Below are 22,529 nucleotides of genomic sequence, written 5' to 3' on the forward strand. Positions count from 1 at the left end.
CTGCTTCTCCCTCTCCCACTCCCCCTGCTTGTGCTCTCACTATGTCTCTCTCTGTCAAATAAATTTAAAAAAATACTTAAAAAAAAAAAGGAAAGCACCTGCCAGTATTCTTTTGCTTTTTGTCTTGCCGCCTGCACAGCACTCTGCAGGCTGGACTGAGAGGCTCTGCGGAAGGGGGACCTTTCCAGGTGCCCAATGGGCTTGGACCTACAGGCAGGTACCCGGGGCATCAGGGTGGGGCACACTGGCCTGCACACGGGGAGTTCTGATCAGCCCTGGGGAAGGTCTCCCTCTCCGGTCGATGCTGCCTAGGACCCTGTTGTTCACATCCACCAGCCTAGGGAGGGGTCAGCTGACTCTGGGCTGCCTGCTAACCACTGGTCAGGGGGTAAGCAGATGCCTGCAGTGGCACAGGCCACATAGGCCACTGGGCTTCCCTGGGCCTGATTCCCCAGGGGTTGTGGGGACATGTAGGAGAAACCCAACACCCACTCAGCAGTGCCTCCCTACCCTCTGACCAAGTCTGGCCTGGCCTGGCACTACCAGGGGACCCTGGACCCACAACCTTCGCCCCCCCCCCCGCCCACTCTGCCTGCTCTGGTCACACAGGGCAGGAGCCCTTTGTCTCCCATGCCATTGTCACATAAGCAGATGGTGGGCTTGCACACTGCTGGCCCCCATAAATGTTCAGTACACCAGACTAGTGTGGTGCAGGCCTTAGGTGCTTAGGGAGTCATGTGATTCTTGGGAGTCTGGTCCTTGAAAAATGGTGGCAGCTCAGCTCGACTGAAGGCTGCCCCCAAACACATGCCCACCAAACCCGAGTGGGCAAACTGAGAACACTGTCAGGGACTTGAAGACCACCTCTCTCAACCCTGCAGTTTGCGTGGGTTAGGGTGTCCATTTCCAATTAGCAGGCGGCCCGCGAGTCAAACTGCTGCTGAGGGAGCGGTATTGCCAGCAGAGGGCGCCACAGCCCCACCCCTGACCCTCAAGGCTGTGGTGGGGACAGCCGTGCACAGCCAGGTCCCTGTCCCTGCCTCTGGCAACTCTGCTCCAAACCACGGAGTCCCGCCCACAGAAACGGCCAGGGCCCTCTGAGGAGGAGGTGCATTTGGCAGGGTGTTCCGAGCCACAGCACCAGGAGGGGCTCGGCTCCCCTCCCCTTCCCCAGCAACAGTCTCAAAACATTGGCCTTCCGTCTGGGAGCTTTCACAGGGCTGGAGTGCTGGGACGGAGTAAAGCACTCTGAGACTGCAGAGCTCAGTTTACATCTAATTTACTGTATTTTAAAGTCTGGGGTGTTAGTGGGGAAGAGGCAAAGTGAGCACAGAGTTGGTGCAGACGGGAGTACATGCATACCTTGATGGGGCTGAGGGCCAGCAGGTACTGCCCTTAGGACTCGTCTGGAGGCCCCAGAGAGCAGGAGTGGCAGGAGGTGGGGTCTGAGGATGCTGTAGAGAATCGCTGGGGTGAACCCACCCAGGGGAACCTTGTTTGTCCCTGCCCACGCATCGAAGCTCCCCACCCGGAAGCAGGGGAGGCCCCCCGTGAGTGCAAGCCTTGGGACTCGCAGGGGCAAGGAGCCCTCCTGTCTCCAGGGTCCTGTTCCTCCAGGAAGGTGCCATCTGCATCCCTGCGGCTGTAGCTGGAGCCGGTGGGGTTGTGGGCAGGAAAGCAGGGCCACTGTCCCCAGCAGGCACTACCCCTCAGGCCAACTGAACACCCTGGCAAAGACCATCTTTCTGCTGACCCAGCTGCTGACCACACCATCAACCTGCCACCACAACGCCCTGCCCTTTTCCAGATCCTGTCTCCTCTGGGAAGCCTTTGCAACCCAGCCGGAGCCAGCTCCCGCCCTTCCCCCACCCACCTTCCACCAACATCTAGGACCTGAGGCCGCAGGGACGCAGCGCGGCCAGCCGGACCAAGCCCTCTCAGACCGATGACAGCCCTTGCCACCAGAGGGACTGGGCCTTCACACAAGTGAGAGGTCCAGCCGCTCCGCTCAGCTGCCTCCTGTCCTGCACTTGAGGCCAGTCTTGCATCTGATGTTCTCAGCTCACCCCAGAGTCCCTGTCCATCTTCCTGCTAATTCCTGCCCAAAGGACAGCACCGCGTGTCCAGCTCTGAGCCTGGGCAGGGCAAGGGGTCGCGATGGCCGGGGAGTCGGGCGAGCCCTGCGTCCTAGAAGGCAGACGCCCGCGCAGGGAGCCCTCCGCCGCCGCAGGAGAGTTCTGGGTGGGGGGGATTCGGACGGAGTCGCCGCGGGGCAAGGCCCAGGTTCTGGCGGTGGGGAGAAGGGGGCCCTCGGGTGGGCGGGGCGGCCGGCTCACGGCTCCCGGCCCCAGGCCCCCGGCGGCTGGGGGCGCGGGGCGCGGCTGCGCTCGCCGTCGGGCGTGCAGGCCTTGGCCGACAGCGCTCTCTCGCTGCCCGAGCGGAAGGCTGCCGTCACGGTCACCAGGTAGGCGGTGCTGGGCGCCAGGCCCTGCAGCGTGGTGCTGTTGCGGCCCGCCGGCACCTCCACGCGCTGGGCCGCCCCGCCCAGCAGCGGCCCGTACTGCACGTGGTAGCCGAGCACGGCGGCCGCGCTGAGCGCCGGCGCCCAGCTCACGCGCAGGCTGCGCGGCCTTGCATGAGAGATGACGATGCGCTCCGGCCCGGCCTCCTCTGCGGGGGGGGGGGGGGGGGGGGGGGGTTAGCGCCTGCCTGAGCGGAGCGGGGGCGGGGCCTCGGCCCGCCCCCGCCCCGCCCCGCCCCGCCCGGTCGCCCGCGGGCCCCCCCACCCCGCTCAGCCCGCCCTCCGCGCCCCGCTCACCCGGCAGCGTGTGCACCCGCAGGTGCTGCGGCCTCACGAGGTGAACGTTGGACTCGGGCACCAGCGCCACCTCGTAGTCGGTGTCAGGGTCGAGGTTGACCCAGGCCCAGCCCGTGGCGTTCCCCGGTAGTTGTTGGCGACGCACGGTCCCCGGTTCGGAGCTCGGCGCCAGCTCCAACACGTAGTAGCCAGAGTCTGCGGTCAGCAGGGGCGGCCAGGCCAGGTGGAAGCCGCTGGACGTGACCTCAGAGGCACGGAGTTGCTGGGGCCGCATCGCATCTGCGGGTGGTGCAGGGGGTCAGGTCTCCTCTCGCCCAGCCTGGGGCCCTGACTGACCGGGCAGGGAGACTTGGGGAACAGCCCAGGCTCCGCCGCCCCAGCAGTGCTAATGATAACACGAGCCGGTGACAGGGCTGGGGTTAGGAAAAGAGTGCAGTCGCCCACTTGGGACTCCATCAGGTGCTTCCTTGCCTGCCTCAGCTGCAAACCCAGACAGGTGAGGAGCTATAATGGCCAGTTCCCACCACTCCAATGGCCCCTCAAAGGTGGTGTCTGAGAACAGAGGACCAGCCACCCTCCCTAGCCCGAGTGGCCAGCACAGAGTGTGGGGTCAGCTCAGCTCTGGACAGTCAAGGCAAAGGGGCACCGGTGCAGCCAGAAGATGGGAGGCTATGGGCAGGGGGACACCCTGGAGCCTGATGACGTGACAACTCCAGGAGCAGCTGGATTTGGGGTCAGAGTACTGCCTGCCTCAGGTTCTAGGAGGAGGGCTCCAGAGTGGGACCCCGAAGTGTGCATTACTCCTGAGCCTATGACACCACATGACCATGTGGGTGACCACGCAAGTAGGTAAGGTTGATAAATGTCTGGGCAGCGTTATGCCCGTTGGGATCCTGATGCTTCCTTATTGAATGCTGGGTGCTCCAGCTGTCAGCCTGGCATTCATTCTCCTACCCATCCCCCATATTCAGACCCCACCCCACCCCTATCCCAGGAGCCCCCACCATACTGCCTCACTGCCCTGCAGCCTTGGGTTCTTCCTGTCCAGCTGCTTGCCCTTCCTCCTGTTGTCCCCTCCAGATTCAGCCACAGTGGTTGACTCAGTGGCCACAAGGGGCCAGGTGTCCCTGGGGGAAACCTTTGGAAGGACCCTCTACCTTTCTGCACTCCACAGTCCAACCCCTTCCGGTTTTTGGTGGATGATTAACCCACAGGCAGAGATTCAGGAAGAATCCTGGGGTTAGTGGCATTTTTCAGTGAATAGAGCCGGCTGAGCCAGTAATCAGGCCCTTCATCTCCAGCCCCTCCCACTGTGAGGTTTGGCTGGGGATGGAGGCTGTGGGGGTGGTCTATAAGAAACTTGGTGGGGGCGCCTGGGTGGCTCAGTTGGTTAAGCGACTGCCTTCGGCTCGGGTCATGATCCCGGAGTCCCTGGATCGAGTCCCGCATTGGGCTCCCCGCGCGGCGGAGAGTCTGCTTCTCCCTCTGACCCTCCCCCCTCTCATGTGCTCTCTCTCTCTCTCATTCTCTCTGTCTCAAATAAATAAATAAATAAAATCTTAAAAAAAAAAAAAAAAGAAAGTTGGTGGGGAGCTGCTAGCCCCTGCAGTGGGCCCTCCCCGGTCCAGCCTCCTCTCTAGCAATCCCCAAAACCACCAATGGTGCAAACCCACTCCCACTCCTCTGACTGTCCCTACCCCTAGGGTGGTAGGGCCCCAGCGCTGTGGGAGGCAATCCTAGCCCATCCCGACCTGGCTCTCTCACCCCCAGGCATGGTAGCGCCTGACACACATACAGGAGCCTGTGCTGTCCATCTGCAGAGTCCTCAAGCTTGGACCCTCCCCCTTCCTCTCCATTTAACCACATCCCACCAGATGCAGCCCCCTGGTCTCTCGGCCCATTCCAGGCCCTCCACTCTGGGGTGGTGCTGTCAGCAGAGAACCCCACCTGGAGATGTTTACTCAGCCCTGACCCTCTGTCCCACTACAGCCCAGGCAGTGGGGCCTACAGGGCACACACCTGGAGCGCGTCCCTGGAGGATGCAGAGAAGCCATGTGTGTTGCCTCCCTGCTGGACCCCCATGAAATGCCATTGTCCCCAGAGCCCTGGCCCCTGCTAGAGGCACTCGAGTTCCTCTCCCCACACCTCTTCCGAGGTTCCTTGCTGGGGTCCCCCCAGGCCCTGCCTCTTCCCACCTACCGAGAATGGATCCCCTCAGCTCCTGGGCAATGATGTGCAGGTCATCCACATCCACAAAGTGTAGGTGCTTCTCAGCGGGGGCCGAGGCGGCAGCTGACAGCTCCAGGAGGTTACCCCGGCCAGTACTGATGATGAAGACAGTGACACCCAGGTCCTTCAGCTCCTGCATGGGGGGTCCCACGGGGTCGCTGGAGCCGCCGTCTGTCACCCACACCAGCACCTTGGGCACCCCTGGCCGGGCCCCTGCCACCTCTGCAAACAGCTGCTCCTTGGCGTAAGCCAGTGCCAGGCCAGTGTTGGTGTCGCCCATGCGCTGGGCTGCAGCACGTACGGCATCCTGGACAGCTTCACCTGAGCTGTGCTGGCCGAAGGGGAACTCGGTGTACGGGCGGCTGCCCACATGCACCAGGCTGGCACGCAGAGCCCCAGGGCCCAGGGGCAGCAGGCCCACCAGCTGCCCCACAAACTCCCGAACTCGGGAGAACTCATAATGAGACACGCTGGCCGAGCTGTCCAACAGAAACAGCAGGTCCCCCTGGGGGGCCGATGCTGGGGGGCCTGGGGGAGAGGGGAGGGTTCAGCCCCAGGTGGTGGCCCCCAGACAGCCCCACACCCAGGGCAGAACCCCCAGGGTCTGAGCTTTCCCTAAGCTGGAGCTTACCCTTACCCAAGTAGGCCCTGAAAGCCTGCTCAGCCCCACCCCCAAAGGTTCTGAAGGTGGCACCCCTGGGGGAGGGGGAGAGGGATCCTGAGCCAACAAGTGGCCCACAGTCCCAGTGGGTTCTAACTCGGCACCCTGGTCATGTACCTGGAGTGCTCTCTGGGCTCAAGTCTCATTTGTAAAGGAGAGCCAACCCCTCTAAGCCCCTCCACCCTCCCTTTGCTCAGCGGACTCTGTGCAGGCTGGAGCCAAGGGTCCTGGCCCAACACCCAGGAGTGTGAGTGGACAGGCCTGGGTCACAGGGGGGTTGTTTGCTCAGACTTGGCTTCAGGCCCACAGCCCAGCCTCCGGGGGGGGGGGGCACAAAGCCCCTGGGGAGACTGGGAGCTGAGGTGGATAGATGAGAGGGACAGCGTGACCACAGCCCCTCCCTCAGCCCATATGGCCAGGCTGGAGTCGTGACCCCACTTACAGATGATGTCACCCCTCCTCTGGACCCATCCTCTGCTCCATCTCGACCCAGGAAGCAGGTTACCTGCTGGAGCAGCTTGAGGGCCCACCAGCCCCTCCAAGGCCTTCCCCTTGCTCCCGGCACCCCAGGGGGCAAAAGGACCCCTTCCACCGCTGGGCCAAGGGCAGACAGGAGCTGGGCTGTCTCGGTTCTGATCTGTGCCTGCGGCCTCTGTACCCTCCAATCCGATGGGGCGACTCTAGCCCTCTTCCCATGCCATCTCTCTACTAAGCGTCATCCCAAGGAGAAGGAAACTGAGGCAGGGACCTCCTCCCCGACAGACACCACCCCCTTCCTTTCCAGAGCCCCCTCCCCAACATCTGGCGCCCGCCTAGCCGCCTGGGGCACCTGGGCCCGCCCCCCGCAGGTGGGTGGGGTGCCCTGCGGCCGTCCCTACCCCGCGGCCGCGGGAGGGAAAGAGACTGCCCCGCGCAGGCAGCAGGGGGTAGGGGCGCCGCCCGAGCTGGAGCCCAGCCCGCCGCCCGCCTCACTCACCACGTTCGGCGCCGCTCCGCGCCAGCGCCAGCCGCAGGCTCAGGGCCAGGCTGAGCGCCGTCCAGGGCAGCATCGCGCGACGGGAAGGGGCGCGCTCGGCCTCCGCTCGCCGCTCGCTCGCTCCGGGACTGCAGGGCGCGCCGCCGCGCAGGCCGGACCCGACCCCGCCCCCGGGAGGCCCCGTCCCCGAGGCCCCGCCCCCGGTGCACACTCACCCCGCGTGCTGAGGCGCACAGACTCCGGGAGGCGGGAGGCGTGCGCGCGGAGGGACCCAGGCGGGTAGCGACACGCAGCACTCACGGAGATGCGACCGCGGCACACACGCGTGGGCGTGTGCACAGACACAGATACTGCAGCTGTCTTTCCGGGTTGGGGGGCTTCGGGGTCCGCGCTGCTCCTACCCCCACCCAGGAGCAGAGCAGGGAGCTCTCAAGCTGGACCATCCCCAGGCCCACCGCCGTGACCCCCGAGTGCTAAGAGCCTCTGGAATCAGGCCCAGGGGAAACCCAGGGATGCAACGGGGTGGGGGTGACACGGAGAACAAGGTCACCCTGGCAAGGCCCAGGCCCTGGACTCACCTCTACCACAGGGCTGAGAGAGGGGTAGGTGCTGGGGGCTGGACACTTAGAAAGATAGTGGGACGTTGGGAGGGGCAGAGGCCTGAAGGGGAGCTTCTTGAGGGACCCAAAGCCCCCCACCCTACCTGGCTTCTTGGGGGAAGAGGCATAGGAGCTGGGAATAGCTGGTTCAGGACCTGTCCAGTGTGACCATGCTGGAACTATTGTTGTCCTCATACACCCTGTCCAATGAGGGGCCCAGGGCTTGACCCGAGATCCAACTCCAGGACCGAGGGCAGGCCCCCAGCCCTCTGGAGGGACCCATTAGCACCAGAGGTGGCTGACTGCAGGGGGCATCCTGAGACCACTCAGGCCTTGGGGCAGATTCCCTCCCCTTGGGCAGGAGCTGAGGGTCCAGATGAGGTTTCTCACTACTTTTTCTTTTCCTCTTTAAGATTTTATTTATTTATCTATTTGGCAGAGAGAGAGAGAGAGAGGCAGGAGAGAAGGAACACAAGCAGGGGGAGTGGGAGAGGGAGAAGCAGGCTTCCCGCGGAGCAGGGAGCCCGATGCGGGGCTCGATCCCAGGACCCTGGGACCATGACCTGAGCCGAAGGCAGACGCTTAACGACTGAGCCACCCGGGCATCCTGAGGTCTCTCACTACTAAGAAGACCACTGCCTTCTCCCAGCCATTACTCTCTGGAGCTGGGAGGACACAGGTCCCCCAGTGCAAGGTGGCAGGGGCGTCTCTGCCAGGATGTCCCCTCCCTTCCCCCCTCCCCAGGAGGATGCTCAGCAGCAAGGACGGATGGGACTCAATGGTTTTCCTTCCTCCCTTTATGGCAGGTGAGGGTGAGACGCTCTGTGAGACAGGCCGGAGCTCCAACTTTGCCTAAAAAAGGAAGTGGCCCAGCCAAGCTGGAGGAGCTGGGGCAGGAACAGGCGAGGACTGTGTCCCCGCTGCCCCCACCCCCTCGAAGGGAGTCTTGGCAGTGGTGGTGCTGGCTCAGCTCCACAGACCTCAGGCCTCTGCTGGGACCAGAAACTGCCTGGTGCTTCCGCCTGAGCCCCGGTGTTGGGGGTGGGCGGCAATGGGCTTGGGCCCCTGAAGTCCAGGGTGTGCCTCCCAGGGGGACCTGGTGTGGCCCCCAGCCCTAGAGCACACCAGGCTGACCAGGACAGCTGCTACTGCTGGGGACAGTGAGTAGAGGCCATGGCCAGGCAGGCTGGGGCACCGGCCGAGAGCTGACCCCGGGCAGGGGGCATTGGGGTTGAGATACCCAGGTAAACATGTGCAAACCCTTCTTGGTTCATCCTCCCTCTCACTGGGCACCCACTGCCAGGGGCAGGGAGCTGGGCCATGGTGGACTGTCCCATGGTAAGGCAGTGCTTTACCCCTGCTTGTCTCCCAACTCCTATGTAGCAGGCGAGCCCAGTCACACTTGGGCCTGTGCTGCAGGGCTGACAGGGAAGTTTCCGTCCCTTCTGGAAAAACTGAGCGGGTCTTCTTGGCCGTGACTCAGGCCCTCGAGGAAGCAGCCGCCCTCCTCCCCCCGGCCTCTCCATCAGAGGCAGAAAGGATGAGAGGCCCAGTCTTAGGACTGGCCTGCCAGGGCCTCTGCCCAGACTTGGCTGAGCTCAGCTACCAGCCCTGGTAGAGCTCTTCCTCGGCTCTGCTCGTCATTCCTGCTGCGCACGCTGAGCTGAGCTCTCATCTGACCCCTGGGAGAGGCCCCCCACCCCCCATCTGGTCGGCTGTACTCCCCTGGCCCCCTGCACTCCCCTGGCCCCCTGCTCTGCCCTGAGGCTCTCCTGCTGCAGCATCCTGGCAAGTCTCATTCCAGCGTCCTGCCCTTCCCGGCGGGAGACACCAGCAGATGGAGGGTCCCCAGGGAGTATGGGGGTCAGCCAGGAGTGTAATAGTCGGGGTCAGGGTTGTGCTTGAGGCAGATGCCAGAGGAAGCACAAATATAATTGTCCGGAAACCTCCTCTCAGAAGAAAGACAGGCTGGGAGGCTGGGGGGGTTGAGAAGGACAGAGGCAGCCAGGATACAGCAGGCCCTGCCCACCCGCCCTTTCCCTCCCCCAGGTCCAGCCCCTGCCTTGGCCCAGTCTGAGAGCCCCAGAACCTCACTTCCTGGCACTGGCCCACCCCACCCGCTGCTTCACAGGCAGGTGGAGGGGGTTCCGTGAAACCCAGGGACATTGCTCTCTGAAAGCACTGCCCCTGCCCCCACAGGGTCCACGGGAACACTCCCTCCTCCGCACAGTCCGGGCCTCTGCAGAGAAGAAGGGCCTTTTGTCCCTAGCTCACTGTGGTCATGTTGACCTTAGGGAAAAGGGCAGCTCCCGGGGCCTCTGACCCCAGCCTGAGGGCACTCTGGGCCTGAGGGGCAGAGCAGTGTGGGTCCCCACCCTCACCCAGTAGGGTGCCCTGTGCTGCTGTTTTTTATGTGTTTGTACCTACATATGCAACCATGCACGTGCTGGGGGACACAGAAACAGGAACAGGGGTTGCTGTGGTCCTGAGGCGGGGTGTGGGGCAAGCCGGAGGCCCCCAGAACCCACCCACAACAGTAAGGGGGGCAGAGGGAGGGGGTGGCCAGAGCAGCAGGGCCCAGAGGCCCCTTCTGCCACCCACCCAGCTGCCACACCCACGTGTCCTTCTAGACTCCACCTGCCTGTTTGTGGTCAGGGACATGCCAGCACCTAAGGGACCAGGCCTGAGGGTCTGGAGGTCCTGTTATCTCACTCCTCAGGAGTCCAGGCCTGCCCCCCTGTGATCCCAGAGCTGGCAACAGCAGGGTGGGCAGCCTGGGTGTGGGGTGGGTACCACCCTATCTGCATTCATCCCATTAGGTCTCTGCTGTGGCCAGCCACATGCCAGATTCTGCTCTGGGGACATGCAGACACCCTGTCCTCTGAGGGCTGCCAGGATGGATGGGGGGCAAGCAGTAGTGTGCTTGCCAAGATGTGGGTCTACTTATTTTCCCTGACAAGGGAGAGGCCATGTCAGACCAGGTGGGCACGAGCTACAGGAAGTGCCAAGACCCAAGGGTGGAAGTTGGCCAGTGTGTCAGGACAGTAAGGAGGCCTAGGGGGCAGAAAGGGTGGGGCAGGTTGTGGGGTTTTCATGGGGAAGGCAAGGGCCCACGGTGTGTGCAGGGGCAGGGTGGATGCCAGGGAGCTGATGCCAGGCATCTAAGGGGCCCCTAGGTAGCTGCTGTCTTAGGTAGATCCGAATGGACAGGGGGGCAGGAGGCAGAAAGGGAGGCCGGCATCCAGACTCCTGTTTCTGGCCAGTGCAGAGACGTGAATAGTATGCCCCTCCTGAGGTGGGACCCCAGCTCTGGTTCCCTCTGCGGGGAAACTTCTGTAACAGGGAGATGATCATCACACCCAGCCCCAGCCCCAGGCAGTGTCCAGACCAGTTTGGATTGGTAAGTAGAGACTAGGGAGGAACAGACCAGTGTCAACACCTTGGTGGGGGGCTCCCCAGAGGTCAGGGTAGGGCCCAGGGGGCAGTGGGGAGGAACTTTAGCCCTCAGAGCTAGCACTAGGCACTGCCTATTGCTACCCAGTTCACCCACCCAGCTCAGCTGCACTCCAGCACCCCTTGCCTAGCCCGCATGCCTGGATGGGTGCAGGGCTTACACCAGGTGGGTGGCTGGGGGGAATGAACTGGCCAAATCTCCTGGACCCCTACTAGCTGCCACCTGTGTCTGAGGGTGTGCCTGCAGACACCTGAGCTCCCATCCCAGGAAATACTTTGTGAATGAATAAATGACCTCGGGCAGGTCAAGGAACCTTACAGAGCCCAATCTCCCCATCTGTGGGGTTGGGACAATGTCTCTGCCTGGAGTGTTAGGGGAAGCAGACAGAGGGATGCATGCACATGTACACAAACACGCAGTGCACACACACATAGGCACACACACACACATGCACTCTGGAGACCACCCCCCATGACCAGGCATACTTACAGGGCAGGGGCCTGGGCACCTGGGGAAAAAAGCATTTGTTGCCCAAAGTAGAGATTTCTGCCTGCCCCACCAGTAACTCAGTGCCTCTGCCCTTGACTTTCCTGACTGGCCCTCTAAAAGCAGACCAGTAGGCCCCTTCTGTTAACCCCCTACGGCCCCCCCACAGGTGATCCTTTTGTGAGTGGGTGGGGCAGAGCTGGGGCTGAAAACAGGTCATCCCTGGGGTCAGCTAGAGGCCATGCAGGGCCCCGGGGCAGGCCTGGGAAATTGGGACACACCTTAGGAACCCTTGAGGCTCTGGCAGCTGAGCTCCCCACCAAGGCCTCCCCCCCCCCGGCCCCCCCCCGCCCTGCATCAGGCCCAGCTGTTGTTTTGATGACTCTGGGGCCAGGCGGATCCTCAGGAGAGTCCTCATCTTCGAAGCCTGGCCAAGAGCCTGCCCAACCTTGGGCAGGAGGGGAAGGAAGGCGGCTTCAGACCAGGGGAAGATATCCTTAGGCGCTGGGCGGCCAGCCAGGCTCCTGTCTGACTGGGTGCAGACAAATGGAAAACCCCAAGAACTCCTGTGGGATCTGAGCCAGCCACACACCGGGTCTGCTCAAGGCCACGGAATGAGCCTGAGCCCCGAGCCCTGATCTTTGGGCACATCTGAATCCTGACCCTGCTGGTCACACACAGAGCCCTTATGGCAAAATGGTATGCTAGATTCTTTAAGAGGCCTTTCATTTACCCCTAGATTCTGGACAAATTACAAGAAACATGTTTTTGCTTTTTTTAAAGTAATCTGGGGGCACCTGGTTGGTTTAGTGGTTAAGTGTCTGCCTTTGGCTCAGGTCCTGGGATGGGCCAAGTCAGGCTCTCTGCTCAGCGGGGAGCATGCTTCTCCCTCTGGTTTGTGCTCTCTCTCCCTATCTCAATCTCTCTCAAATAAAATCTTTTAAAAAATAAATAAAGGCAAAATACCTTTATAAAAATATAATCTGGGGGCACCTGGGTGGCTCAGTCGTTAAGCGTCCGCCTTCAGCTCAGGTCATGATCCCAGGCTCCTGGGATCGAGCCCCATATCGGGCTCCCGGCTCAGCGGGAAGCCTGCTTCTCCCTCTCCCACTCCCCCTGCTTGTGTTCCCTCTCTAGCTGTGTCTCTGTCAAATAAATAAATAAAATCTTAAAAAAAAAAAGAGTCATATGCTCTACCGACTTGAGCCAGTCAGGTGCCCCAAGAAATACATTTTTAATACACTGCTGGGCTTGCAAGGAAGTAAATATCTTCAAGGCTCCCCCCAAATTAAAAACACTAAAAAGAAAGAAAGAAAGAAAGAAACAGAAGGGTAATGAACAGAAACCCAGGAAGATGAAAGGAAACAGGTGGGATCGCGGGGAGGCCCCTCAACACAGGGATGGAGAGGCGCACTTGCACTTATGAAAGCCCACACAGGACCCGAGCGGGGCCCAGGTAGGGCATGCCTTGCAGAGGGAATCCTTCCCGGAGGGATGTATCCTCAGGATGTTCACAGGTACGGGGTGACAGTGGAAAATGAGCATCCCTTCAAAGAAACAATATACTATTAGTGAGAATCACCAGAAACAACAAATAACAGATTTGGACACCCCCCCCAAAGAGTAAGAAATTGGAATTTTTAGGTACAGAATATAAAATAACTATATGTGAAATGCTTAAGAAATTGAAGTAAAACTGGAATCCAAAATTTGAACATGCACGGAGGCCATCAAAAATGATGAGATTTGAATAAGAAACAAATATAACTTTTGGATATGATAACTTAAAATTAAATGAACACATTAATTGGCAGATTAGACACAATCAAATAATTAGTGAAACTTGAAAAAGATGAAGAAATTGCCCAGAATGCAGCACAGAGAGTTGGGGAGACGGAAATACAAAAGAGAGGCCAGTGGACACTGGGAGCAAAGGGGAAGAAATGCTCCCAAAAGAGAATGAACAGGAGGCCAATTTGGAGACATGGGTAATGGTTGAGAATTCTCCAGAACTGATGAAGGACAGGGATCTGTAGGAACAAGAAACACAGTATATACCCAAATAGATGAATAAGAACATATCCACAACTAGAAACGTGCTTAAAGCCAAAGATGGGAAAAGACAGAGGAGACCTTAAAATTATCCAGAGAGAACAGACGAGTTAACGTGTCCAACCTGTCTGGATGCTCGCCCGGGGCACAAGCTGAGCCCGGGCCTCCCTCCCAGGCTGAGCTCGGCAAGGCCCGAGGCTGCTGGCCATTGCTGAGCTTCTGGAACCATGTTCTTCCCGGGCAAGTCTCGCCACTTCTGGAACCCTCTGGAGGCCCTCTGACTGACCACACAAGGGGCCCGTAGGGCTGCCCTACGTGAGGGACGGAACCCAGGAAGGCCCCCTTTCGCTGAGCCCGGCCGGGCGCCCCTTCTCTGAGTGGCATCTCCCTCCTCCCTGGGGGCTTCCCAGCCCCCCCGCATCGGAGGGGACTGCGGGGGTGGGGGGACCTCGGGGAAGGGGGGGGACCTTGGCTCGGGGGAGTCTGGTGCCATCTCGCGGCCACTCGAAGCACCGCGTACGAAGCCCCGAGGTATGCCCGCGATTTTGGAGGACAGAAGCTGGACGCAGACGCCGAGCTCGCAGGCCTGGGGCTCTCTTACGGGGCGGGGGGTGGAAGTTCGGGGGCCTTCCCGGGTTTGGGAGTCTTGTCCTTTGGAGAGGCCTCTGGGGCTCACACCCAGGCGCAGAGCTGCTCCTCCCCGTCGGCGTGGTGTCCCACTCGCCCACGGTCGCTGCACCCCGGCGGGCGGCGGGGTCCAGGGGTCCAAGTTGGGGGTAGCAGCGTGAGGAGGCGCCGGGCCAGGCGGGTGCGGGCGGCCGAAGCAAGCACGAGCAGCGGAGGCAACGAGAGGAAGCCGAGGACCATGAGCGCCGCGGAGCTTCTGTCCGAGAGGAGCGCGCGGCACGCGGGGCGGGGTGCCGGGTGAACCTGAGGGCGGGGCGGGCGGTCAGGCAGGGCCGGGAGCGGCCGGGGAGCAGGTGGCCCCGGAGAGGCCTCGGGGCGGGAGTAGGCGGACGCGGCGGGGCGCGTGGCCAGTGCGACCCTGCGCGGTGGGGCCGGGGCGCGGGTCTGAGGTCTGGCGGAGCGGGCCGGCTGGGGCCGGGCACTTTTGAGTCGAGAATGGGAGATCCGGGGCCCAAGCGGCAAATGGCCGGAGTAGGAGTCCCTTGAGGGGAGGCTCAGAAACTTGTTCCCCGTTTGTCCCATCCCGGCTTTCCTCCCGTCTGTGCTCTCCTGGGGCCCTTCCCTATGTTGGAATCTGACCTCGAGTTCCTACCCGTGCGGCTCTCCGCTGGCGCCACCTTCTCCCGCGGCCCCGCCTTCAGTTCCCCCGCCCCCGCCTCATGCCTACAAAAGGAGGACCCGGGGCCCGTCTGCCCACACGCCCCTTCCTTAGACCAAGCCATAGCCTGTTTCACACGGGGAAAGCCAGCCCAGGGCAGGAGGGGTCTCCCAGGGGCCGCGGGGACGGGCAGGGGTGGTGCACTGGAGAACTTGGGCAATATCTTCACCTTCTCTTCCTGGAACGCCCCCCCTCTTCCCACCATGCCCAGCTGTCCAGGCCCTGGTGGCCCTTGGTACAAGGCTAGGCGGCCTCGCAAGGGGAGGGAGCTGTCCGCTCCAGCGACAAACAAAAGCCCTTCTTTTGCTGCGGCTGGGTGGGGGGGTGCTTGGCAGAAGGAGCTTTCCAGGGAGGGGCACATATGTCTCTGGGGACAAGGGAACCATGTTGAAAGGACGAGACTCACCTACAGCCCCAGGGCCCTGCGCTTCTGCAGGACCCCCCCCCCCCCCCCCCCCCCCCCCCCCCCCCAGGGCTTAGCTCACCCTTGAGTGGCACAGGAATCCCAGGTATGCGATGGCCGCCGCTGGCAGCAGCACCAGCAGGAACACGGTGGCGGGCAACAGCAGGTGCAGCAGGAGCCCTGCCAGGGCCTGGCCAGGCAGCAACAGGGTCCCGAAGCCTCGGACAGCCAGGCCTACCCATCCTGGGGACATCAGGGCTGAGGTCCGGCAGTCAGGAAGTCTTCCTGGCAGCATGGGTGCTGTGTCGGAAGCGCCCCCTCCCTCCTCCTCCTCCGTCTCCTTCTCCTGTTCACTCATGTTCTCCGGGCAATAGGCCTGGTGGGTTCCCAGGGGTAGTCGGACGGCAGGACCTAGGTCCCCAGGTCAGACTCCCACCCAGACCCCAGCAACCATTGTGGACCCAGACGGAGGACAGCACCCTGGCCCCAGTAGGTCCAGCTCTGACCCTCAGTCTCCAGGGCCACACCGCTGCCTCAGTTTCCCCTGTTGCCAGGCTGGACCTCTCTGCCAGGCGCCTGCAGCTCCGGCCCTGGTCAGTCTCCCCATACAGCTCCTGTGTGTTCTGGTCAGGGCTTGCACAGCTGTCCTGGCACTGGGGCCCTCCTTCCTCCTGGTCCCGCCCTCTCCCCCGCTTCCCGCTCCCCCACACAAGGACTTCATTCCATAGGCCTTCACATTGACAGCAGCCCCATCAGTTGCCACCTTAGTCCCTGCTGGTGCTCTCATCCCCAAACCTGGCCTTTCTGAGCCTCAGTAAAACGGAAAACACTGGATGCCTGGACTGTAGGGCTGTTGAGAGGGCATGTGGGGCAATGCATGTGAAGTGTTTACTGCAGGACTCAGCACACAGTAGGTGCTCAATAATAGCAGCTACAATGACAAGCATCCTTTGTCTTGGAGTCTCGTCCATCCTGAAAACAGTGGGAGCATGCACTCTGTTATTTCAACCAGGGAGAAAGCATTCCCCGATCTTCCGTAAACCCCAACTAATTTCCCCAAATATTACTGAAATGCTCTTAACTCCTATCAGACGTTAGGTTTTTCTTGCATAGCACTTGGCATTTTATTTATTTTTAAAAAATATTTTATTTATTTATTTGTCAAAGAGAGAAGCACTCGGCATTTTAAACACCACTTACATAACTAGCTGACACTTGGAGTAGGTTGCCTGTGAGCTGAATGAACAAGCTGTGTGGCACCAGATATGAACGTCTCCCTTTCACACCTTCTCCCACCATTGGCTTTATCACATCCTACTTTTCTTCTAACATTTTCCAGTGCGTAAATGGGGGATGGCAGCGATTGTGCACAGCGGGTTTAAGGAATGCAAGCCTAAGTCAGGCCCCTGTGAGGACGTGAGCTGAGGCTCCCTGCAGCACATGCCAAGCCCTGTTGCCCAACACACATACGCGATTTAATTTTCACCTGCACACACATATCCAGATCTTATAGTAGCTGTTGATTTATTCAGATAATGAACTTAGGGTAGAAAATGTTGCAAATGATAATGTTCAGATGCAGAGTTCAGGTGGAGAGGGTACCGGTCTAATCTCCTAAGCTCCAGTCTCTGCTCAGGTCCCTCTTGCATTCACTTGCTCATGCAATCAACATTCGCTGAGCTCCCTCAGTGTGCCAGGACTGCTCTAGGCTCTGTGGACTCAGTGGTAAAGGGGGCCAGTGTGGGCCTCGACAGCTCTGTGGGGGTGCCCTGACAGGCCTGCATGATTCCATAGCTGGGTGAGCTGCGCGCTCCAGGCTTGGGCAGAATGTGGGAGGACGGCCATGCAGCTGGCTCCCACGGACTTCTGCCTTCATGAAGGCGGTTTCTAGGTTTCCCTGGCTCTCATGAGCTATGAGAGTTTCCACCGGACCTCCCAGGGTGCAGTGAAGCATGGAAGTAGCTCTGCAGCAACAGCCCCCCTCCCGCCACTTGTCAAGGGAGTCAGGAGGGAGCTGACAGCTTTGCTCTCTTGCTTCTGCTGGCTACTTAGGTCGTAAACCATGTTCATCCACCCAGATCATGTTGCTTCCTTACCCGCTGAATCTGTCAGCCTGTGTGGTGTGTTCTCATGGAGCTTTCATTCTAGAAGAGGAAGGCAAGCATTTAAAAATAGAGTAGAGGGGCGCCTGGGTGGCTCAGTCGTTAAGCGTCTGCCTTCAACTCGGGTCGTGGTCCCGGGGTCCTGGGATCGAGCCCCACATCGGGCTCCCTGCTCTGCGGGAAGCCTGCTTCTCCCTCTCCCACTCCCCCTGCTTCTGTTCCCTCTCTCGCTGTGTCTCTCTCTGTCAAATAAATAAATAAAATCTTAAAAAAAAAAAAAAAAAAGAGTAGATACTTGGGATGCCTGGGTGGCTCAGTCGGTTGGGTGTCTGCATTCGGCTCAGGTGATCCCAGGATTCTGGGATCGAGTCCCGCGCTGGGCTCCCTGCTCGGGGGGGGGGGGGGGGGGAATCCTCCCCCCTGCTTCTCCCTCTGCCTGCCGCTTTCCCTGCTTGCGCTCCCGCTCTCTGACAAATAAATAAGCAAAAACCTTCATTAAATTAAATTAATTAATTAATTATATTTGACACAGAGAGACAGCGCACAAGCAGGGGGAGAGGCAGAGGGAGAAGCAGGCTCTCTGCTGAGCAGGGAACCCGATGCGGGGCTCGATCCCAGGACCCTGGGATCATGACCTGAGCCGAAGGCAGATGCTTAACGACTGAGCCAGCCAGGAGCCCTGGGGAGGTGACATTTGAACAGAGTGACTGAGGCTCATGGGATAGAGTCCATGTGGCTTAGGGGTGAGATGGGGCCACTCCGCCCCTTGCCAGAGACCCACCCTTTGAATCTGGCACCTGGAAAGGCTGCTCTCTAGGGAAGGGGGGTAAAGGTCAAGGTTCTGCTGCCCCTCCAGAGAGGGTGTGTGTGTGTGTTGTGGGACAGGGCTGGGCCTTCAGGACACCTCATCCCTGGGAGTGTGTGTGCGGGGATGGGGGGCTGAGGGGGCTGGGAAAGGCATGACCACCCAAAGCCATGTTGCCTCCCAGTGGACAATCACAAGAGGCAGCTGGACGGGGGAGGCTGCAGGAGATGGCTATATCTCCTTCTCCTGTCTGGGTTCTGGACAGGTGGCCTTACCCAGAGACTGGGGATGGTGAGGTACCCTTGGGGTCAGGGCCCCAGAATCAAGGTGACCAATCCTGGAGGCCTTACTCAGGCCCCCTTCTGAAGTACCACTTCCCTTCCTCTAGACTTGGCTCTCCTCTCTTTGTCTGACTCCCTCCTAGCGTCCAGACAGGGCTCTGCCCCTTTCACAGCCTCTGTTGAGTTGCCTCAACCTACCCCAAGGGGCTTCCTACTCTCCATAGGGTCATCCAGGTTGCCTGGCATCTGTGGTAAATCTTCTATCCTGGCATGGCATCTGCTGGTGGGGGGAGGGGTCCTACTTACCCTGTTCATCTCCCCAGCCTGGAATCAGGAGAGAGGCTACGCTCCAGCCCCAGAGGTGGTCTTAGCCAGCAGGGACAGGAGTTGGGGTGCGGAGCAGGGCCTGAGGGAGGGACCCAGGGGAAGGCATGTGTGTGCCTCTCTGGGGCAAGTCATGGCACATCAAAGGCTGTGGGCCTGTTTCTGCCTGCCTGGCCTCTGTCTCCCAGGAGGGAGGCCAAGCCAGGAGCCCTGGCAGTTGGCAGGAGGAAAGGTGCTGGGGCAGGCGCTGTTCCCAGCCCGCACGGTGTCCCTTTAAGTTGCTGGGTAGACAGTGCAGAGGTGGCCCTCAGCCTGGCCCAGGAGGCTGCACTGCTCTCCCTACCCCACGGCTGCAGTCCCAGCGTTCTAGCCCTCTGGAAGCAGACAGCCCCACCTCCACGCTTTCCGAAGGCCTCCATGAGAGGGCTACCAGGCTGTGGCTTGCCCAGGAACCACAGGGAGAGGACCCCCAGCTGGAGGACGGAGCCTCAGGGTGGACTCCCCCTAGGGGCAACTAGGGGTTAAACCCTTCAGAAGGCTAAGTGGTAGTCTGGTCCCCTGGGGAGATGGGGGGTGCGGTTCATATTGGCCTGGGGACACATGGGCTGGGGATGGCCAGGGACCTCCAGTACCCATGAGGGATTCCTGTTCTTCCCAGATGGACTCCAGGAGCTCCCAGACAGGGGAGCAAGACATGACAGAGGCAGGGGCTGAGCAGGAACTTCGGTGGGTGGAGCTGGGCTCAGAGGAGGCTCTGGAAGCCAGGACCGAGGGCCCCAGTGCCCCGCAAGCCTGGGGGCTCCTGCTGCAAGCTGTGTGGAGGGGTCACCTGGGCCTGGCAACAAAGCTACTGCGTCAAGGGGCCAGTGTGGAGGAGAGGTGAGCCCCAGGGCTGGACCAAGAATCTTCACTAGGGCGGAGTTGGCAGGGGTCCTTTCTCTGGGCAGGGCAGCAAGGGCCCCCCCTATCGGCGCTCCTGCCTTCATCCATGCCACCCTTGCTGCCCACAGGGACCACAGGGGCAGGACCCCGCTCCGCCTGGCCGTGCTGCGCGGCCACGTGCCCCTGGTGCGTCTCCTGCTGCGGCGCGGGGCCGCGGTGGGGGCTGCCGACCGCGCGGGGCGCACACCCCTCCACGAGGCCGCCTGGCATGGACACTCGCGGGTGGCCGAGCTCCTTCTGCGGCGTGGGGCCCCAGCGGCGGTGCGCTCGGGGGCCGGCCTCACGCCGCTGCACTGGGCCGCGGCGCTGGGCCGCACGCTGCTGGCCGGGCACCTGCTGGGCACGCCGGGACCAGGTCCCTCGGCGGCGGATGCGCGCGGCTGGACGGCGGTGCACTGGGCGGCCGCGGGCGGCCGGCTGCCGGTGGGAACTGCTGGCGGCGGATGGCGCGGGCCTGGACGGCGCCCTGATGGTGGCAGCCGCGGCCGGGCGCACGGCGGCGCTACGCCTCCTCCTGGCTCGCGGGGCGCGGGTGGACGCCCGGGACAGCATGGGGACCACGGCGCTCGGCGTAGCGGCGAGCCTGGGCCGCAGGCAGGTACGTCCGGCCTGGCCTCGGGGAGGGAGCGGACAGGTGGGCCCCTTGGACGGGTGGAGCGAGACTGGTGGGTGGGAGAGTGGCTGGGAGGGGCCGGCTGCTAGGGGCCCCTGGACCGTGTCTCCCGTTTGTAACCTCTCTTGGAAGGCCGGTGAGGATGCGTGGCCGGGCGTTCGGACTGTATCCTGGTGACGGGCAGCAACAAACACACTGCGAGCACCAGGGCTGTCCTTGAGCCCAGCGAGCCCCTAGGCATGGGAAGGGAGGCTGCGGGCTGCTTAGTCTTGGATTTTATCTGAGGACGTTTAGGACAAGTGGTTGTCTTGGAATGGAGACCCGCCCGCCCCCGTCCCAGCCCCGGGTGGCAGAGGTGCGGGCTCATTTTTACCCAATGAGGAAGCAGCACTGAGAAAGAGGCTGTTGGGTGGGGGAGACCAGCCTCCGTCCTCTCCCTCCTTCCTCTCCTAGGACATGGAGGTGCTGCTTGACCATGGGGCAGACCCCAGCCTCAAGGACAGGCACAGTCGCTCTGCACTCCACGGGGCTGCTGCTGGGGGACATCTACCTGCTGTCCAGTGGCTAGCAGCCTGGGAAGCAACGGTGGATGCTCGAGACTCATTGGGCCTCACACCCCTACACCATGCTGCTCGGGGAGGCCACGCAGAGGTCGCCGGCCACCTCCTAGACAGGGGAGCGCAGGTCAATGCTGCTGGATGGCTCCACAAGACCCCCCTTCACCTTGCCACAGAGCATGGCCATGGCCCCACCGCAGAGCTTTTGCTGAGCCGAGGGGCTAGCCTCACCCTGAGGACACAATGGGGTGAAGTGGTCCAGGACCTGGTGTCCAAGGGGGTCTGCCCCAGGTACTGCCCACCCTTTGCTGAGAGCAGGAGTGGGAGGGGCACATAGCCCCAGAGGCCCTGAGCTGGACAGAAGTCTTCGGGCTTCCATAGCCTTCAGAGTGTGCCAGGCTCCTTTCTTCCGGACTGAGGCTGCCTGACTGAGGGGAGGGCAGCTGAGAGGTTCCCAGAAGAGAAGGGGGCAGCGGTCTGAGCTCCAGTAATGGACCTGGGACTGCCCCACTGCCCCCTGGGGGCACATCACCCCTGCAGCTCCAGCCTTCTCCACACTCTTTAGCAGAGAGACTAAGTCGTGGCAATAGATTTGACTAAAACCTGACAGTCTCCCCTGTGTCCGCTGTGGGGTTGTCACCCTCAGCTGCTCTTGCTGTGCATGGGGATGTTCTTCCTGTGTTTTATTATATCCAGGATTTGTCTGTTGGCATCCATTTATCACAGGGCCAAACTAACGGCCACAATTGTTTACATCTCCCCTGTGATCCAGGGCCCGCTCTCAGAACTGCTGTCTCATCTCTCACACACCCAGATGATATTCCCCTGTCCTGAATTATCTAGGGTCAGGTACCAGACAACTAGGGACAGGCCCTATGCACCAAGGACCACTGGGATTCTCAGATAAGCCAATCCTAAACTGTTTCCCTCGTCCTGCCTTGTCTTTCCTGTGGGAACCCCAATAAAGGCTCTGGCCCGAGCTTTCCACTCCTCCCTGCTTCCGCCTCCAGAGAACACCGGTGCCTCTCCCTGGGGCTCTGTAAGGCATGGCATGTCCTCTCCTCTCAGGAAATGCAGGTGGTAAGAAACGTCCTCTCCATGATGTCAGCCTGTCCCTGTCATCACTCAGCCAGCTCCGTAAGTTAAAACTCCTGTGGCACAACTGAAACAGAGGGACAGTTGTTTCTGACGACCCACCTCTGGATCCTCATAGAAAATCATCACCATTATTCAATTTAAAACTGTAGTTTTCCTCAGAGAACAGCTTTATGGGACAGATTTCATTTTTCAAAAGTGCGAGTTGTGCCAAATTAGCTCCTCAGCCCATGGGCCATGGAAATGCTTGGATTTACATCCAGGGTAACAGGAAGCCTTGAGGGAGTTTGTGTGACTGTGACATGGTCTGATCTGCTCAGGAACCTGCCAAACACACAGCGGACTGCACCCGGGGAAGGGAGGTACAGGGAAACCGTTGAGAGGCTGGTACCGTAGCAGCAGGGGTTGGCATAAGCAGGCAGAATCAGGCTGACTCTGTGTGCAGAGCCCTTTGGACCTGCTGACGGTCGGACATGGGAGGCCAGGGAGAGAGGGGGAACAGTGACTCCTAGTGAGACCTAGACCTGAGCTGGGGGGTGGGTGTTAGACCTTTTATTCCGTGGGGAGAGCAGACACACAGGGGGTGAGATGGGGGGAATGGAGTGACATCTTTGGGATCCCCAGTGAGAATGGTCTTCAAAGGTGCCGGATGGCCCCACACCAGCTGGTCAGCACAGCCTGTGGGCTCTACCTTCAGAGCATACCCAGCACCCAGCTGCCTCTCACCCCCTCCACTGGGTCTACCATGGTCCAAGCCACTCAGCTTTGCCTGGAACGTAATGTTGCT

The 22,529-nt window shown here is 60.9% G+C and overlaps 3 protein-coding genes across 5 annotated transcripts; 1 reads left to right on the forward strand and 2 right to left on the reverse strand.

Moving 5' to 3' along the window:
* Positions 1-1,070: 1,070 nt before the first annotated feature.
* Positions 1,071-7,052, reverse strand: VWA1 (von Willebrand factor A domain containing 1). The gene is made up of 4 exons (XM_025856808.2): positions 6,685-7,052; positions 5,018-5,575; positions 2,819-3,097; positions 1,071-2,670 (listed from the first exon to the last, which is right to left on the reverse strand). The coding sequence occupies exons 1-4, from the start codon at positions 6,755-6,757 to the stop codon at positions 2,333-2,335; spliced, it is 1,248 nt and encodes a 415-aa protein (XP_025712593.1). The 5' UTR covers positions 6,758-7,052; the 3' UTR covers positions 1,071-2,332.
* Positions 7,053-8,973: 1,921 nt separating this feature from the next.
* Positions 8,974-15,642, reverse strand: TMEM278 (transmembrane protein 278). Of its 3 annotated transcripts, none has more exons than XR_012381401.1 (3): positions 15,106-15,642; positions 13,877-14,205; positions 8,974-12,770 (listed from the first exon to the last, which is right to left on the reverse strand). XR_012381401.1 is itself a non-coding variant. In XM_025855794.2 (2 exons), exons 1-2 carry the CDS (start codon positions 15,379-15,381, stop codon positions 13,948-13,950), a joined length of 534 nt encoding a protein of 177 aa, XP_025711579.1. In that variant the 5' UTR covers positions 15,382-15,642; the 3' UTR covers positions 9,016-13,947. The 3 variants fall into 3 exon arrangements, 1 of the variants encoding a protein (XP_025711579.1); XR_012381400.1 differs by having other exon boundaries at positions 9,004-12,770; positions 13,400-14,205; XM_025855794.2 differs by having other exon boundaries at positions 9,016-14,205.
* A 3,352-nt stretch (positions 15,643-18,994) lies between these two features.
* ANKRD65 (ankyrin repeat domain 65) lies at positions 18,995-20,998 on the forward strand. The gene is given in 4 exon segments (XM_025855793.2): positions 18,995-19,414; positions 19,546-19,902; positions 19,904-20,075; positions 20,544-20,998. Coding segments are annotated over 4 exon segments (1,215 nt in total). The 5' UTR covers positions 18,995-19,169; the 3' UTR covers positions 20,985-20,998.
* The last annotated feature ends 1,531 nt before the right edge of the window (positions 20,999-22,529 follow it).

Source organism: Callorhinus ursinus, unplaced genomic scaffold, assembly GCF_003265705.2.
Source record: "Callorhinus ursinus isolate GAN/ISIS: 27379988/994484 unplaced genomic scaffold, GSC_fseal_2.0 scaffold18, whole genome shotgun sequence".
In the NCBI taxonomy this organism is placed as follows: Eukaryota; Metazoa; Chordata; class Mammalia; order Carnivora; family Otariidae; genus Callorhinus; species Callorhinus ursinus.

Bases quoted from the DNA above. Each gene is read 5' to 3' on its own strand.
- VWA1 (XM_025856808.2), bottom strand. From the start codon at position 6,757: ATGCTGCCCTGGACGGCGCTCAGCCTGGCCCTGAGCCTGCGGCTGGCG. The intron at 5,576-6,684 runs GTGAGTGAGGCG...CCTCTCCCCCAG, and splicing joins GCGGAGCGGCGCCGAACGTG to GCCCCCCAGCATCGGCCCCC. The intron at 3,098-5,017 runs GTAGGTGGGAAG...CACCACCCGCAG, and splicing joins GCTGAGGGGATCCATTCTCG to ATGCGATGCGGCCCCAGCAA.
- TMEM278 (XM_025855794.2), bottom strand. From the start codon at position 15,381: ATGAGTGAACAGGAGAAGGAGACGGAGGAGGAGGAGGGAGGGGGCGCT. The intron at 14,206-15,105 runs GTGAGCTAAGCC...CCCCGCCCTCAG, and splicing joins GATTCCTGTGCCACTCAAGG to GTTCACCCGGCACCCCGCCC.